This window comes from Cyprinodon tularosa, unplaced genomic scaffold, assembly GCF_016077235.1.
Source record: "Cyprinodon tularosa strain WSP-4 unplaced genomic scaffold, ASM1607723v1 ctg395, whole genome shotgun sequence".
NCBI lineage: Eukaryota > Metazoa > Chordata > Actinopteri > Cyprinodontiformes > Cyprinodontidae > Cyprinodon > Cyprinodon tularosa.
Window position 1 is genome coordinate 726 of NW_024039113.1, and position 18,288 is coordinate 19,013.

General features: G+C 37.7%; 3 protein-coding genes across 3 annotated transcripts in view; all 3 read left to right on the forward strand.

Annotated features, from left to right (window-relative positions):
* The first annotated feature begins 213 nt into the window (after positions 1–213).
* Positions 214–5,798, forward strand: LOC119791568 (inositol 1,4,5-triphosphate receptor associated 2-like). Its single transcript, XM_038297741.1, has 14 exons — positions 214–299; positions 373–483; positions 582–768; positions 849–901; positions 991–1,018; positions 1,105–1,263; positions 4,029–4,146; positions 4,225–4,275; positions 4,345–4,422; positions 4,491–4,547; positions 4,617–4,676; positions 4,763–4,818; positions 5,598–5,691; positions 5,766–5,798. The coding sequence occupies exons 1-14, from the start codon at positions 281–283 to the stop codon at positions 5,796–5,798; spliced, it is 1,104 nt and encodes a 367-aa protein (XP_038153669.1). The 5' UTR covers positions 214–280.
* A 108-nt stretch (positions 5,799–5,906) lies between these two features.
* LOC119791560 lies at positions 5,907–16,611 on the forward strand. The gene is made up of 5 exons (XM_038297723.1): positions 5,907–5,941; positions 6,176–6,857; positions 7,649–7,723; positions 8,054–8,251; positions 16,579–16,611. Coding segments are annotated over exons 1-5 (990 nt in total). The 5' UTR covers positions 5,907–5,939.
* The window catches only part of mrvi1 (murine retrovirus integration site 1 homolog), a 31,419-nt gene continuing 29,680 nt past the window's right edge, over positions 16,550–18,288 (forward strand). The window contains exon 1 of the mRNA XM_038297718.1: positions 16,550–16,607. The gene's annotated coding sequence lies outside the window, so the exon portion shown is untranslated. The remainder of the gene's footprint in view (positions 16,608–18,288) is intronic.

Below are 18,288 nucleotides of genomic sequence, written 5' to 3' on the forward strand. Positions count from 1 at the left end.
TGAGGTAGCAGAACAGTTTAAACTGCAAAGTATGAATATTTTTTTTTATGTTTAAAGATATTAACTAGAATACTCTTTAATTTGAATGAAGACTTCTCATCTTCAGCACTAGAGCTCTGCTTTTCAGGGAAACTTTAATTACGGCTCAACATTTGGCAACATTATTTCTAGTTCAATCTAAAAGCCATTTTTAAAATGTGTTTTATAACAGTTATTGAAAGAATTTATTTAATAGGTGCATAGGAATCCCTTATCAGAGCCACAGGTGGAAAAAAGCAAAATGTCTGAGAGCCACAGCGGTAAGTACTCCATTCCATCCACTTCTTTCTGTATGTGAGAGTACAGTAAATGTTTCATCATTATAAATTCCAGGGTCATACAGCTGTGGGACAGGGAGCCTGCTTCAGGATAGTAATGACACTGGATTTTCTGAACATGAGCTCCTTAACCTCATGTACAGCAAATGTGATGCCAGCAACACAGGTAAACTCTCTGCATGAGTCCTCGGCAAAACCTTGTGATATATGGATGTCTTTTCTATGCCCTTCACTCTTTCCTCTTCGCTCCTGTCTCATTCTCAGGAGCAGTGTTGGCCTCCTGCATCATGCATTACCTGGAAACCCTTACAGCTCGAAGTGCAGAAGAGGACAGACTGGCTTCTCTACGACAGCTTCTGGATCCGGACCTTCAGGACCCACTCGTGAGCAGGAACACTTTCCTATCCACTATGAAGAGTTGGATTGCCCAGTGCAGTCAACAAAGTTCAGAGTGAGCTATAGGCAAAAGGAGCCTTCGTGTAAAAAAAAAAAATAGGTTCTTAATTCTTCAATTTTATTTAAATTCTTTAGGTCGGATATAATTTGTTTGCCTTGGCCAGACTACACTGAAACTCCAGTAAATGGTAGGATACAATTTATTTTAATATTTGGTTATTTAAGAATTTGTTTTACTGAACAAGATTAAATTTTCCATATTCTGAAATCTATGCAGCTCCTCCAGAGGTCCACCATTTTTCTTGGTTAGTAATTTCCCTCTGTTGCCAAAGGTGTTTATCTTGAGTATTGAGCCTTTGGTGGTATTTTAGCTCTATTGTTTTTCATCTAGTGAAAGACAGGACCTGTCTGGAGTATTGACTGATCTGAAACAAGCTCATCAAAAGCTGAGTCAGCAGAACAGCAGCCTGTTAAGGATGCTGGCTCAATGTGAGGATGAAAACCTGCAGCTCAGTCTGGAAATCATAGAGCTGCAGACCAAGCTGGTCAGGTGAGCAGAAACATGGATTATTTTTTATACCTGTGATGTTGCAAAAAAAATATATGTAACCATAATTTCAAACTTTATTGCTTTAAATTTATTAGGAAATAATATTTATAAGAAAATATGACATTATATGTAAAAAGGACACACATTTATTATAACAAAGAATAAATTAAAGCTAAACTGTACTGTCACAAAAAGTTAAAACTGTATGTTTTCATACACTGTATTAAAAAAAACACATAAAATAATTCAAATACTTAAGATTTAGTTTTTTCACTTTTCCAATTTTAAACCAGAATGTATTTCAACAAAATTATTTATTTTTTCTGGATGACAAAATATTTTGGGGAGAATTATTTAACAAGTTCTCCAAATTAAAAGGTTTACTTTCCCACTATGAATATGATCATTTTACACAATTTAGGACAGCCCAGGTTAATTCACAGCATTCACAACATTCAAGTTAATTGGAGGGAAAACTGTGAATGTGTTTTGAATAAACCATTTGTTTTGTGTGTGATAATAAAATAACCAGAAAAATAAACCAGCCAACACATCATGGAGAGAATCATCGATCCATCTATCCATTTGCCATCACTTTATATCCCTGCTGGGGTTGCGAGGGGTGCTGGTGCCTATCTCCCGCTGTCAACGGGCTTGAGACAGGGTACATCCTGGACAGGTCACCAGTCCATCGCAGGGCAACACAGAAACAAACAACCATTCACACATACACTCACACCTAAGGAGAACTTACTGAAGACAGTTAACCTAACAGTCATGTTTTTGGACCCTGGGAGGAAACCAGAGTACCCGGAGACAACCTAGCATGCTTGGGGAGAACATGCAAACTCCAGGCAGAAATAACACAAGCGGCGAATCGAACCTAGAACCTTCTTGCTGCAAGGCACCAGTGCTACTCAATGCACCGCTGTACAGTCAGGAGAGAATCATGTAGCTCTACATACCTGAAAGTGCCACCCTCTCCTGTCCAAACAAGCATATTCAAGCATAAACAGTACAATTATCCAGTGATGAACCAAAATGGGCTTTTCACCAGGGGCCATTACTAAACAGCAGCATAGAATGTAAGATGCAGCTTTCAAATGCACACAAGTACAATTACACAAAGTACTCTCCTCTGAAGGGAGTACTACACACCATCGTAGGAAATCTTCAATTGTTTAACAATTTCTCGCATGGAATAGCCTTCATTTCTAAAAACAAGAATAGACTGTCGAGTTTTAGATGAAAGTTCTCTTTTTCTGGCCATTTTGAGCGTTTAATTGACCCCACAAATGTGATGCTCCAGAAACTCAATCTGCTCAAAGGAAGGTACGTTTTGTAGCTTCTGTAACGAGCTAAACTGTTTTCAGATGTGTGAACATGATTGCACAAGGAATTTCTAATCATCAAATAGCCTTCTGAGCCAATGAGCAAACACATTTTACCATTAGAACACTGGAGTGATAGTTGCTGGAAATGGGCCTCTATACACCTATGTAGATATTGCACCAAAAACCAGACATTTGCAGCCAGAATAGTCATTTATAACATTAGCAATGTATAGAGTGTATTTCTTTAAAGTTAAGACTAGTTTAAAGTTATCTTCATTGAAAAGTAAAGTGCTTTTAAAAAAGTAAGGTGCCAATATATATATATATATATATATATATATATATATATATATATATATATATATATATATATATATATATATTTATATATATATATATATATTGGCACCTTCTTCTTTTTGACTATTGAGCCAATGTAACAGTACATTCCTCCACTGAGAGATCAATAAAGTCAATCAGTCATAAAAATAGGAGACATACATGACCTTCCACTACTGACACATACATGCTGATACAGTAAAATTAAGAAACATAAAGTTGAACTGTTTCGATTATTCACAGAATAAAAACTAAAACTGAGGAATATGATTTGTCGAGTTATTACTGAAGTTTCTGCTCATTAGGTTTGTTTCATTTATTAAAGTTTAATGTCTTTTTCCAGTATAAGACTCAAAACAGTGGAAGCGAACTGAACAGGAGTTTGGTGTAATAGCAAAAATGGAGTTAAGCATGAGAAGAAGCTACAAATAGCTCAAATAGTTTTTTGCTTTTTTTTGCCCATTGGCTCAAAAGAGATGAAATCAGTGAGGGTTGTAATATAAACAAACAGGGATTAGAAGAAGGGACACAACAAAATAGGATCACCAAAAATAGGCAGGAGGAGACTGTAATAACATGGCAAACAGTTGGAGACTAAAAACACTGGAAACACAAGGGGGGCATTAACTTAATAAATAAAATAGACTAAAATAATAACAACTGGAGGGTCATGGCTGTACATGGAAACATTTTTTAAAAATCACATGGGCTCCACTTTTATAAGCAGCAGAGCTCGATCCCAAGCAGCACCATTAGGTTTGAGGAGGTTAATTTATCTCTTCTGGAGCATGAGCTTCACTTAGATATTTATTCTAATTCATCCATCCATCTATGGACTACCTGGTTATATATATATATAAACAGGTAGTCCATATATATATATATATATATATATATATATATATATATATATATATATATATATATATATATATATATATATATATATATACAAATTAAATACCTATTTGTTTGTTTTATAGTTAACATCAGATTCCACTTTGATGTTTTTTTCTGTTAGTTTAGATAGAAATAGAAGTGTTTACTATATCTAACCTGATTCATTTGTGTGTTTGTGTTTTGTACATGCAGCTCTGAGAGATCATCCATAAAAGCTCAATGTTTGACAGAGGAGCTGGAAGAAACCCATCAGACTCTAAAAGAAGTTCAGGAAACAGCCAGTTATACTCATAGAAGGCTCACCCAGCTGGTACATCAAACACAGAGAAATCAAACTTATATTTACTAAATGCATGTCTTGTTTTTATACAAGGAATTCTTCTTTCAGACTAATGAGACTGAAAACTTGAGGGCTCAAATTAGAGTGCTAGAAGACAAGGTAAGGGAGACCCTAACTATTTGCTTTTCTGTCTTCAAATGAATAAAACTCCTGATTTTGTTCACACAGAATGAAAAACTTACCTTTGAAATGGCCTGCTATGACGAGACTGTCAACAAACTGAGGAGGATTAACACCCAGCTAAGGGTTAGCTCCAAACTGCATGCTTTCCGTAGTTTTCACAGTTTTGAATAACTTTATGTTTTTATTTACAGGCTGAACATGAAGAAACCGTGAATCTGATGATGCTGAAAGACAAAGAAATAACAAAGGTGTGCAAATTTAATGCTGATTATGAGTTCAGAGTATTTTTTTACAGCGTTTAAATTTGGCTTTTTTAGAAAAGCATCCTTATGGACAAGATGAGAAACTTTCATGTGGAAAATCACAATATGATAGAGGTATGTTGTTCAAATCAAAGTGGGAAAAAAATGGTTTTAGTTGGGACTATTATGTGCAGCATGTTTTCTGTGTTATGGTGTTTCAGGATCTACGGTCAGAGCTAATGAGATTACAGGAGCATTCCCACCAGCAACTGCTCAGGTAATAAGTGTCACTGCGGAGAGTCCCATCAATAGTACAGCTGATCATTACTAACGCTGGATCTAACACAATCAAACCTTTCATTGGTTCTTTCTTTCTTTTGTCTGTAATTATTTCTTTTTTTTTTTTTTTTTTTTAGTTAAGATCCCATCTTTGTGTTTTTGGATCAATATTATTTTGCCCTTATTTGCAAGATTGATCTTGGCTTTCTTTATTGTGATGTGTATTTAAATACTTGCCTCAGACATAGTTGTAATCACCATAACTGTGTGCTATCTTCAGTTGTTTTTCATTACTCATCCTATTTTCATTAGCTCTTAGTAACCATTGGAAGCAGCCGTGTCTCTCCTTCTGCTTTATTAGCCAGTCTGCTTTCTCTGTCCTGCTGCCAGCTCACCAGATCCAGCTGTTTTGCATGCCTCTGTTTGTGTTGGAGCTTTAGATTTCTGTTTTTGTGCTTTAGCCTTTGGTATGGACCGCTACTTTAATTACCTTTAACCTTCTGCTTCTTGTGGAGGGAAATAAAAGTCTTAAGCTACAAAAAACAATTAAGAGAATAAGAATTTGCTCCTTTTCACTATGAATGAGCAAACACTAATAATATGATATGTTTTTAAAGTAGAGAACAGGATTTAAATATAAATCATCCCTCCACCAGAAAACAAAAAAATGCAGAGAAGAGTGGTCATTAGCAAAAGTGACGTTATAAGAAGCTATATTCATGATATATAGAAGCTTTTTCAGTTAACTGTTAAGGTAACCGTGCTGCTTTCTGGTAGGTTTGACAGACACTGCCTGACTTCTCGGAGTCCCCACAGTTCAGATCCTCCAAACCAGCACTCCTTACAGAGCGAGATCCAGGACATGCAGCAGGTTGGTAGGATCACAGATCATCTCCTCCATCATGTCGTTCCGTCTGATCCATGTCTCTTTCAATGTGGCAACAGTGTCTCAGTTATTCTTCACAGCAGATGTCCTGAGACAGTGAGGATGGGGGACCTTTGGGGGATTACATTTGGAAAAATTTGTGAATTAAACATTAAGTGTCCTCTCTCTTACAGAAGAGACCTTTTCCTTCCCATCTGCAGCAAACAGCATCTCTAAGACACCAACTTCCAAAAATGTAAGTGAGTTTTTACCTCTTTCTCCTGTTATGGTGATGAAGGATGCTGCCCATGTTAGTCGCAAGAGTTTAGCTTATAAAACCAGAGCCTGGTTTTGACAGCCTATTTACGAGTATCTCCATTACACGACCTGCAAGAGTTACTGTCTTGCAAAAGTGCGCCTTTAATGCCTAGAGTGAACAAGATAAAAGTGTGTAAAAAAGATGTTTATAAAGCTATGGTGGTGGTTTCAGGCAGCAAGAGGCTGAGCTGCTTAGGTCTGTGTGGGAGGAGAGAGGGGGGAAAGAGAAGAAGAAGCAGAGAGCCTGGGAGAAGGAGCAAAAGCAAAGCCTGGCTGGGACTCTGATGCAGGAGGTCAAGAAGGTGCTTAAGGTGGAAGTAGAAGAGATAAAAGCCTGCAGAGAGAAAGCCTCAGTGTCTCAGAAAGGCCCGGAGACACAAACGAAGCTTCTGCAAGTGGAGGATGCCATCACGGATATGAAAAAGCAGCTCTGTCACCTGCAGGCCTCTCTGAAACCAGTACAGGACTGTGCTGAGCAAAAACACACAAGTCAAGCTCCTCACATTCACAGGAAAGGGGAGGCAGAGAGACAGCAACCAGATGAAAGTTTGGAAAAGGCGGTGAGCGACCAGGGCGATTCAGCCGCTGTTGGAGAGCCTGAGAAGACCTCTGCCTCAGAGGCAAAACAAACCGAACCACAGGCGACCTCAGGTGGGCTCCTGGTGACCCTTCAGAGGATCGAAGCGATGGTCAGCAGTGCCCTCGGGATGGCTGAGCTGGTGAGGCAAAGTGAACAGAAAGTGAGCCAAGTGAGAGAAAAGATGGGGAGCATCACCCAGAAGGTGGAGGAGGCTATGGGCCGAGCAGATTCCACCGCTGAGTCGCTGGAGATAAGGAAGCAACATCCTTCTGAGGTCTGTCATCTTTAAAGTTGTGCTAATATTTCACAGGAACAGGGACAGATTATTCACATTGTAACTAATCAATACTGTATACATAATGTCACCAAATAATACATTTGAATTTTCAATTTAAATGAAGTTTCAGCATGAAGTAACTAAAAACAAACAAAGCAAAAAAAAACTAGACAAGGAATATGTATTTTATTGGTGGATCTTCAGTTAAGAAAGTCTGCAAGCGTATTAAATGGCAACCCGATAATGCGAGGGTATTCAGCCTTGTCTCTCCAGAGTCCATGTAAAGTTATCAACATTTTCACATTTTTGACATAGTATGAGACAAATCTGTTGTGTTATGGTTTTATGTTAGGAGAAGCTTAAAGGTAAAGTGGAGGTTTCTCACGATTTTTTTAAAAAGACCTGCAATATTCACTTTAAAAAAAGAAATTCACATGCATAACCCTGTACCCGCTGCCGAGAGGCAACACCTATTTAACGCAGCGAGAGAATGCACAGGCCCATTTCTCCTCATGCACGCTCTGTTTAAATTTTGCTGTTTGCATCTCTCATACAAGCTTACTTTCCAAAAGAAAATAAGTCAGACTAACAACCAGTAAGTGAAAATGGAGACGAGCACGTAGAACGGCCTTACATAAACATATAAACAGAATGATTGACAATTAGGAGGACCACTTATTTTGATGATCCACCCGGAAAAAGAACATCCTCGACTATACCTTTAGGTAAAATATTTTTTTTTTTCTGAAGAGCATGGCATCCAGTTGACTTCAGACCCCTTTCCTCAGATACCCAAAAATGAACCTTGTGGAACCAGTTTCCTTCAGCTTGTTGGCCAGTTGCTTGCTATGCAACCTAAAAAGGTGCGTGTTTTTTTGACGGAAACAAATGCTACATGTTTTTATAAAAAAATAAAAATACCACAAAACAAACAACTTGGATTATAAAAGCCTTTTTTTAAGAACTCCCCTAAAAGTAGTGCATAGATCTAAATGGAATATTTGATATAATACAAATGCCTTACATTTTGGGACACATTTTCATCATCAACATTAACCTTGGACAAAATCATATCCTTTTCACCGCACGCAACTTTGAGCATTTCTTCACATCTACAGATGCTGATGTTTCACATGCTCTACTATAATCTTAGTAATCTTGTATAAAATATATTCTCTGTTTATGGTTTCCAGGAGTCCTCAGGTCTTAGGCAGCCCGATCATCCTGAAACAGGTGCAATAAGCTTCCTAGTTCCTGCTGGATCTGAAAAGGAAGACGGTACAGAACTTCCTGTTTCATCTCCTGCTGTCCCAGAAGTCCCAGAGCCTCCTCAGCTGCCCATGAATGGTATGGTGACTGCCTCAGATAAATACATTGATGCTGTTATCGTGGTAATGGGGTACACAGTGCGACAGAGATGGATTAAAGCTACTTCCTTTCATAGTGGTATTCCCAGAGGATCTCTGAAAATAGACTCAGCCGATATTTACATTTCACTCAACAGCTGGTGGGGGGGTGAAGCCTCTGGGAATATTGGGAGCAATCCAACTGAGTTTTCTATGCAATCTTGAAGAAGTTATGGGCTTTTTTTTTTCACTGCTGTTGTTAAATGATCATCTTCCACTTTGCTTTAAGCAAAAAAAAAAAAAAAAAAGTTTAAGATCTTATGGAGAGTTTTAAGCTTTTATAGATGAGAATTAGATCTATATGAACTAAAACCTCTATGAAAGACATTAAGTAATTAATTTGCACCCACCTTTGTACAATCTTTTACAGGCTTTATGTATGATTGAGAGTACTTTTCTATCTGTTATATTGCAAGAAAATGTGTAAATAAATACCAGAAAGAGGCTACTTAAAGTTATTATGGCCTGATCAGGGGGTCATTATCCCCAATAGAGATTCGATTGAAAGCCGATATAAAGAGGGTGTCATTTAAAATCTTTTAAAAACATAAATTGAAAAGCAGATAAGATTACAATATTATTTTATTATTATTCATAAATATGATTAAGTACATAAACTGATTAAGTTATGTGCATGAGTGTCAGATGGTTAATTTATTCATTGGTAATGAGCCAAGCATGAGCCAGGGGTCAGAATTGAACTGAAGCTGTTCAAAACTTAAAGAAATACATTTAAAGAAAGTAGAGATGAGTAATGATGATTTATATTTAACCTCCAAATTTTAGTCTAAGTGGAATATTTTGCTGATAAAAATCTCTTGTTTTGCCATTTAAAACTTTACTTACAGTTACTAAAACATGATAAAATATTTTTCCTTTATCACAATTTTTAAATCCAGATTGTATTTACAAAAGTTTTAAAAAGATGAATTTTATTCATTTTTGCCCATTTTTAGCCCATATGCTGTGTAAACATGATCACCATAATGTTTCTTTTTAGGGAAGTTAATAAGCAATTGTGTGTTTTTTTTTTTTTTAATATAGAAGAGTCATAATCTGGGTGAGTCCTAAATCAGATAGTTGGTGTTGGACAGTCAGCAGGTTGTTTATGTTTCTAGTAACCAGCAGGAGGCCTGGTTGTAAACCTACACCTATCAGACTATAGTCGTTTCAGTGCCTGTTTTTTTTATGATTATTTATCCGACCACTTTTTATCTGAAGATAATATTGTGCTATACCATATTGACGTTACTTTGCTTTGGTTAACAAATGAAGTCCAAATAGCAGCAGAGGGAGGAAGGGCATCATTAGTATGAGGAGATGAACACTGGGGCTCTACTAATATAGTGGGGGTTTTTTTTCTTTCAACAAGGTGCATCCTATGAGATTATCCTGGTATAAAAAAATACCAGCTTCATGATATTGTGGTGAAAAACATTTAAAACAGCATGGGAAGATTCACGACATTGTTCCATGCATCCATCCGTTTTCTGCCGCTTAATCCTTAATCAGGATCATGGTAGGCCAGTGTCTATCTCCAGCAATATATGGGCGATAGGTGGCAGAGACATGGGCGGATTTGGAACATTGGTTTTATTCTTTAAAAAAAAAAAAAAAACATACATTATTTTATTTAGAATATTGATGCGGAAAATTACTCAAGCATTTAAACTCATTTAATACTGCTACACTTTAGGGAGGAAAGGAGATAAATTCCTTTAGTTGTCAAATCTGAAAACAAACCACAAAAAAAGTCTTGTTTAGATGGTGGCTGAAGCTCCTATGGCGCAGTGGTTCTCAGCCTGCTCCTTAAATCCCTTTGTCCTGCGTGTTTTATGTGTCTCATTGTAGCCACAGACTTGACTTAGCCTTTATGATTAAATCATTAACAGGCCTCTGCAGCAATACAGAGCCCTTTTGACACTTGCTCATATTCATCCAGTTATAAAAATGGCCAAAACACAGTCACAAGGTGTTTCATCCAGATGCCAAAATGGGGGGTTTAAATTCTCTAAAACATGTTTCAAAATTATTTTTTCACAAATACTTTTTGTTTTGTAGTTAACAATGCAATGAGATTTATAGTTCCACCTGGCATGTCTGACTCTGCCAGAGTAATGCAACAGTACGTATTCATTTCTAGCCACACCCTCTAATGGATGGTATAATTGGAAACTAGAGGCTCAGACCTCTTCAATGAGGGGTCGGAGGTAATGGTACGACCATTTCAGGTGATGTAACCGGCATGCGTTACATAAGCTTGCTCTGTTATTCTTATTTTCTATTCAGTTTGGTGATATTATTGTGTTTTTTCAATGTTAAATTTCAATGAATCAATGGCCAAATCTTTAGGAGCAAAGGCTTTGTCTTATGCAGGTCTCCAATAGTGTAAATCAACACATTTAACTGGCCAGATTCCCTTTTTTAATTGAAAAATGCATTTGGCACAATTTCAGTTAAAAGAAAGACATGGATCTATACAGTTTTGCAGTGTTTATTTTGGAGAAAAAAATGTCAAGGCTAAACATTTTTATTTTTTTTCGTTGTTTAATCACCTATGAATCACCTATGGTGACATTTATATGGTTCCACTTGAAAAATATTTTTTCTGTCATATAAACTCAAAAAATTGTATTTCCAATTTATAGTTTCGGAGCTGTACTTGCTTTAATTCCCAATTCACAATCAACAGAGAAACATCTAAATCCTTCATGGCAGATTAAAAATGTGTTTAAAGACGAAAATCATAGTTCACCATAAAGTATGGTGTTGCAGAATCTGATTGTGCAGCAGCAAAGACAGGTGTGCGAAGGAGCGTCATCATGAGAGAACATTATGTGGGGTGGGATAATGGAGGCCTTAGTCCTCCATGCAGCCATTCCAGGTTTGAATCCCGACCAGGAAGATCATTGCTGCTTGTCTTCGCCCTCTCTCTTAATCCCCAACCTGCTGCTTTTTCTACTATCAAATTTAAGACACTAGTGTCAGAAAATAAAACAAAAACATAGCTAAGTAATGAGCCACTGGTCTTTTAAATGGACAATCTCCCTTAGTGTACTTCCAAGCTAGCTTCATATTGGCTGAGTGGCACGAAAATGGCCATTACAAGGGGCCGGATCTTCATCCCAACTCAAAACATGTGGGTAAAGCCTACAAAGATGAACATGAAATGCATGTTTTAGTGCAAGCAAGAACTTTGAACACTAGATTATTAGATTCATTGTTAGACAAACCTTGGCTCAACAAGCCCCCCTTCTCACAATCTAAGGACATCAGCTGTTTCTTTGCCTACGCTTGCTGACCCTCTTGTATCTGAAAACCTCTGAGGTGAGTCTATACCACATCACCTGGCTGATAGCAGTAAGGAGGAGCAACACATTTTTTCAACGCTCCTTTCAAATTTCCAACCCTATAAGAGCAAATTGCCCAGTTTCCTGATGCTTAATATGTCTTCATTTCTGATCAACTTTTTTTAAGAGTACTGACATAAACCACTTAGTTAGCAAATTTAGGATGTGGTTTCCTTATGTGACTTAAAATTAGGGCTGAAAAATCTTTTTTTGGTTGAGTAAACCTGAAAAAGTACATTTCTTATATTAGGACAATAATTTTAGCCAGTTCAAAAAAACAAAGTAGTTTTAATCTTTAAGTTTAAAGTTGTCAGTACTTATACCTTTAGCCTGTTCTGCTAACTTTAGTATTTTTGTTTTGAAATGAATGAAAGCTAGCTTTTTGAAGTTGGCTTTTGAGTTAGTGGCTCAGTTTCAATTTCAACAATACAAACTGCTGCTAAAGAGATGTTGCCCAATATAATAACATTATACAGAAAAAAAACTGTTATGGTTCTTCCCATTTGTTGGGACTCTGATTTTTCAGTTTTCTGTTATCAGTTGTTTTGTTTTTATTTTTCATCATATTCAAGCATTCTTTAGTTACTCTCTGTAGCCCCCTTGTGCTTGTTTTCTATCCCCTTGGATTCCCTCTTGCCAGTTCCACCCACACCTGCTCCTTATTCAGCTCATTAGTCCATCCTTTGTTCTGTTCTCCTTAAATACTCCACCTCTGCAGTCACTCAGTGCTGGTTCCTTGTCATTGCTGTACTTGTCTACTCAGTTCGTCTCTCCGTGGCTCCTCAGGCTCGTTTTCCCCTGATGTCTCCATGGTTTTTGGTTTGTTTAACATTTTAGTTGGATTTCTGGATTTGTACCTCTGTTTCCTGTGTTCTTCAATTAAATCTGTCAGAACTAATCTCCTAGGGCTGGGTATTGTTCAAAAATTTTCGGTACCTTCACTTCAATACCGGTTCCTGAACGATACTTTTTTCGATACCAGTTTTATAATATAAATTTGAAGAAAAAGAAAATTACACAACATAATAAAGTACAAATCTTGAGTTTTATTTTAAGCTCTGATTTTTCCATTTACATTTTTCCTCTTACATAAAAAAAATTATTTTCTGTGAAGAAGAACAATTTCAAACAAGTCAGTGTCTAATATTCACTGTTACATTGTGAGGACCTTTTTACTTAGCAGTTTGCTTTATAAGGAGACAAACAAGCCCGTTGAATGGGAATCCTACTGACAGTGCACTGCTGGTATGCGGGGGTCTGAGCGGCTCAGACAGAAATAATATTGGAAGGCAGGATGGTAATCTGGGTGAACTGACTGCACTGATTGAGTTTTCAGGTGGATTTTTCCAATTAAAAACATAATAAAACTACTTTATTCCCATTGATCACAGCAAATATAGCTGCAAGGCAAATAAAGGATAGAGTAGCTCCGCCCCCCCGCGTCAGAGAGCCAGAGCAGCAAAGCTGCTTCAGCAATGCGTCAGAAGCTGGTACAAGCAGCAAAAAGGAAGCAGCAGACGCAATTTTGCTGCTCTTGCTGCGTCCAGTGTGAAAGCAGCATGATTCACTCCGCTCTGGCTTTGCTCTGCCCACGGGCTGCTGAGAGGAGTATGGTTGCGCCGACTGCAGTCCGCTCTTCTTGCAGTCAAACACCGAGCAACTTTCTGCTCTTAAATTGTTTCTTTGCACGATGTATTGCATTGCGCACTATTGGCATCAGTCTTAATAAAGTGAAGCCACACTTTTGACCTGGGGGGCATTTTAAAGGGGTTCCACGACGCTCGCAATTAGTTCACAACAGATACACATGAACCCTGGCTGTAGGCGTGGCCACCTATGTATTTTTCCTGGATGACGTAATCATGTTAAGTGTTACAGCCAATCACCGAAACTTGGCACCGAAAGACGAGGCATGTTTCGATACTCTGTAGAACCGAAGCATTTCGGTCGGTACCATAAAAGAACCGATGTTCGGTACCCAGCCCTACTCATCTCTGCTTCACTCATCTCTGCATCTGGGTCCTCAAGCAACCTCACCAACCATTGCTGACAAAAACTTTATGTAATTCCTTGTTAAGTTTAATACACTGCTCAAAAAAATTTAAGGAACACTTTGAAAACACATCAGATCTTAAAGGGGCAAAAAATCATGCTGTCTATTTATACTGATATGGACTGGGTAATGTGTCAGTAACAAAAGGATGCCACATCATTTGATGAAAATGAAAATTATCAACCTACAGAGGGCTGAATTCAAAGACATCCCAAAAAATTACAGTGAAAAAATTATCCAGCAGGCTAGTCTATTTAGCTGAAATTTCATTGCAGCAACTCAAAATGGTATTTAGTAATTTGTATGGCCCCCCACGTTCGTGTAACCATGCCTCACACCGTTGGGGCATGCTCCTAATGAGATGGATGGTATCCTGGGGTATCTCCTCCCAGATCTGGACCTGAGCTCCTGGACAGTATGAGGTGATCAGACCCATTCACACCAGTGGCCTGCTGGAGGTCATTTTGTAGGGCTCTGGCAGTGCTCCTCCTGCTCCTCCTTCCACAAAGGAGCAGATACCGGTCCTGCTGATGGGTTGTAGACCTTCTACGGCCCTGGCCAGCTCCCCTGGAGTAACTGCCTGTCGTCTGGAATCTCCTCCATGCTCTTGAGATTGTGCTGAGAGACACAGCAAACCTTCTGGCAATGGCACGTATTGATGTGCCATCCTGGAGGAGTTGGACTGCCTGTGCAACCTCTGTAGGGTCCAGGTAGCGCCTCATGCTAACAGTAGTGACAGTGACCCTAGCCAAATGCAAAACTGATGAAAAAGAGTCAGAAAAGATGAGGAGGGGGGAAAATGTTAGTGGCCTCCACCTGTAAAACCATTCCTGTTTTGATGGTGGTCTCGTTGTTCCCCCTCCTGTGCACCTGTTGTTAATTTAATTAACACCAAAGCAGCTGAAACTGATTAACAACCCCCTCTGCTAGTTACCTGACCAAATCAATAACCCAGAAGTTTAAATAACTTTATGATATACTCTGATTACAAAGTGTTCCTTTAATTGTTTTGAGCAGTGTCTTTATCTATAGTTAATTTACCACTAATCTGGGATTGCAACTGTCACTGGGTTTCTCTGACATGATCTTGTCATTGATAACTGAATTATTAGTTAATTTCTTCCCCCTGCCTAGCTCCTCCCAGTTTTCATTTCCTCTCATCTGATTCACCTGTTCCAGCTCCTATTTAACCTGCCTGTTTTCCAGCCATCAGTGCCAGATTATTCAAGCAGAGTGTGAGACTTCTTTAGCGTACCCTGTAGAGTTTTGATTACTTGATCCTGACCTGTTTCTTTCTCTGAACCCTGAGTTTGGTTAGCCCCTGTTCCGGTATGTTTCTGCCTATCCCTGTTTTCGGACTGCTGTTTGGATTCTATCTGTTAACGAAGTTGGATCTGTCCCCTGACCCTGGCTTGGATTCCTCTTCGATACCTCTTTGTCTCTCTGATCTACTGGCCTGGACATCTGCTTCTGGTTCGTCACCTGCTCTGTCTTCTCCCTTCGGATCCATCTGCTCTCCCGCGTCTGCTGGCTTCCGCTGGTCATTCTGCTCTGCCTCTCTCCTGGAACTCTCTGGCAGCTCCTGCCGCAAGCTGTGAAGAAGGCATCAGACTGGTTCCCACTCCTTCCTCTGGGCACAGACTGAATTAAAGAACCATGTTGTGACTTACATGCTTGTAATCTTTCCCTGTCTGAGTTTCGTGGTCACTAACCTGAGTATCCATCTCTACAGTGATCCCAGTAAGCCGGTCCCAGCTGACGGGCCGCAGAACTAAGAGCAGTCAATAAAGCTTTTCATTTTTAAACAACCCTAAACTGTCTGCCTGAATTCTGGGTCCTATTCTCTGAGCCCTGATAGTCTCTGAGGTTATGGAACAGATAATTTGCTTTTTGGAGCGACTGTAAAGGTTGAAGCTTTAAAAATGTTCCTTTCCATGCAACAGAAAAAGAGTTAGGTAAAAATGTAGATGACAAACTTCCCCACTGAGGGAGCATAAGCTCTAAAAGTATGATTCTTATGAGGTCTAAGATTTGTAATTTACCTGTTACCTTTCATAAGTCACCCCTGCTTTCACATAAGATGGAAAACATAAGGATTCTAAAGCAAAATTTGAATTAAGTTAAACCCCTAAACTTAAAAATTTGCAGAAGTATGTTCTTCTTTTCTTAATAAAGTGGCAGCTATTTTCATGTTGTTTTTACTTTTATTTTTTTTTCTATGCAGAGCTATAAAATTGAAAAAACTTAAGAATCTAAAAGTGTCCAAAATGGATATCATACATTTACAAACTTGTGAGGGTTGGTGTGCATGTTTTGCTTTCTGTGTTTCAAAAGTCACATAGAGCTGTATTTATATTGACTTTCACTACTTTACAATAGAAAAATATTCTTATTTTTGTATTACCTAGGTGATGCTTTACATAGTATTACAACTGGACTTTAATGTCAAAATTTAAAACATGACCAAAGGTGAAATCAATGAATGAAACTGCTGGAACTATAAAAACTTGGGTTCTGGTGATGCTACTTCTCACTAGTTCTTAGTCTCTCACTTACAATGCTCTTCCTGAAAGCTTCTGAAGCAGACGACAGGAGCTCTCAACCAGCGGATCAAGGACCTCATGTGCTTCAGATGGTTGCTAGGTTATTGTTGCCCCTAGCTATAGAGGTGCCTTGGGTGCCATACCTCCTGAAGCAAGAGGTCCAATACTTTTAGAGCCAGAATGAATGAGGATCAGCCACTCTGGGAAATCAACCAAAATGTATTTCTATCTGTCTATTCTTTCTGTCTAACCCCCTCTTTCTTTCTTTGTCATTCTATTTTTACTGTCCCCAGACATTTGCATTGCACATGCTGTTAAATGCAAATCAGCTGTTTTCACAGTCTCTCTTTGCTTTGGCTCTAACAGGTGAAGCAGGACGAGGCAGCAGCTGGGAGGTAAGACCCACTTCTCTAAAAAATTTGATATTTTTATGCAGAGGCAGTGTGTACATTTCGCTCTGTGTTTTAGTTCTATTTTACAAGAAGTGTTTACATTTTTGGGGAAGACTACCGTATATGCCTCTGACCTACAACACAGGCTTCCTCAAGCGTACTGAGGTCCAAGCAGATCAAAAAAATAATTATAGCATATGTGTTAAAAGAATAAAATCCTTTTTGTACAAAGATTATCCTCTATTTTCAGTCAACTGTTGTTTATAATGTTTTATAATAAGGATCATAAGATGATTGCTGGATAAAAAACATCAGTTTCTAAAACTTTACAGGGTTTACTTACTTAGGAAAACACTTTATTCAATTTTTAAAGTAACTGGACCACCAACCTTTGGACCTAACTTTTTAAATTCTCTGCTGGAAATAGCTCAACAGTAAAAAACAGAAATGTAAGTAATTTTTTTATATTTCATAGCTTTTATACCATTTGCTGCTGGGTATTTCCCATTTAGCTGACATTTGTGGAAAAGTATTGAATATCTTGCAACGTTTCAAAAACTGATTTGCATATGACACATTTTAATGCATTTACTTAGTCTAATTGGAAACTCCGTGCCTGTAAACCATTAACTATTAGAATTATCCTCATTTAAATTTACAAGGAATTTTCAGACATAATTACTCCACTGGTAACCATTAAATAATCATTGATTAAATAATCATCACTACTTTATCCAGACAATGAGTCATTTCTCCATTTTCCTCTCTAACGTAGATGGATGGATGGATGGATGGATGGATGGATGGATGGATGGATGGATGGATGGATGGATGGATGGATGGATGGATGGATGGATGGATGGATGGATGGATGGATGGATGGATGGATGGATGGATGGATAATTTTGTATTTAATTTTAATTTAAATCTCATGGCTACTGAAGAGGATTAGGAATTATTTTTTTAAAAGTTAACTAATTTTAAGAAATATTTATTAGAATTCTGAAATTAATTTCAGAATTGTGATTTTTATTTCTACGGAATAGTATTACAGACACTGGATTATTTTATTTGTGTTTAATTATACAGGAAAAAAGTCAAAATTCTGAGATTAAAGTCAGAATTCTAATTTTCTTTTCTACAGAAGAGGATTGGGACCATTGGGAAAAAAAGGAAAAAAAATTGACAGATTTTTTATTTTATTTGACTTTTATATGAGATTAAAGTCAGAATTCTGACTTTTTTCCTATTTTCAAAATAAAGTAAAATAAATCAGTTAATAGTGGCCATAATCCTCTTCCATGCATGCCTACCCATACATCTTATCCAAAAAGTTACCTTAATACTTTCTTTATACCATACATACATGCTTATGGTTATAAGGAAATTTTACATAAGCATCTATGCATGGTATAAGTTATTATAAGATAAAGGATTGTAGACCAAATTAGTTGATAAAAAAGTAAAAAGTTGCTAACTTAAATAATAGAACCACTGACCGTAACAAAAGTATAAGTAAAACATCTTAGAATAGGTTTGAGGTGAATCATCCTTCGTTAGCTAAAACATGTGACTTTCTTTTTGTGCTCAGATTATTCCAACCTGCAGTATTTAAGATGATCATATGATTCTGTGTAAAACCAAAAAGCTGTCTTCCTCCAAAAACAGTTTCTGCATCACAATA

Coding starts and splice junctions, on each gene's coding strand:
- LOC119791568 (XM_038297741.1), top strand. Junction 902..990: donor CACTGAAACTCCAGTAAATG/GTAGGATACAAT, acceptor AAATCTATGCAG/CTCCTCCAGAGGTCCACCAT. Junction 4,423..4,490: donor GGATTAACACCCAGCTAAGG/GTTAGCTCCAAA, acceptor TTTTATTTACAG/GCTGAACATGAAGAAACCGT.
- LOC119791560 (XM_038297723.1), top strand. Junction 7,724..8,053: donor TTGCTATGCAACCTAAAAAG/GTGCGTGTTTTT, acceptor TATGGTTTCCAG/GAGTCCTCAGGTCTTAGGCA. Junction 8,252..16,578: donor ACATTGATGCTGTTATCGTG/GTAATGGGGTAC, acceptor TGGCTCTAACAG/GTGAAGCAGGACGAGGCAGC.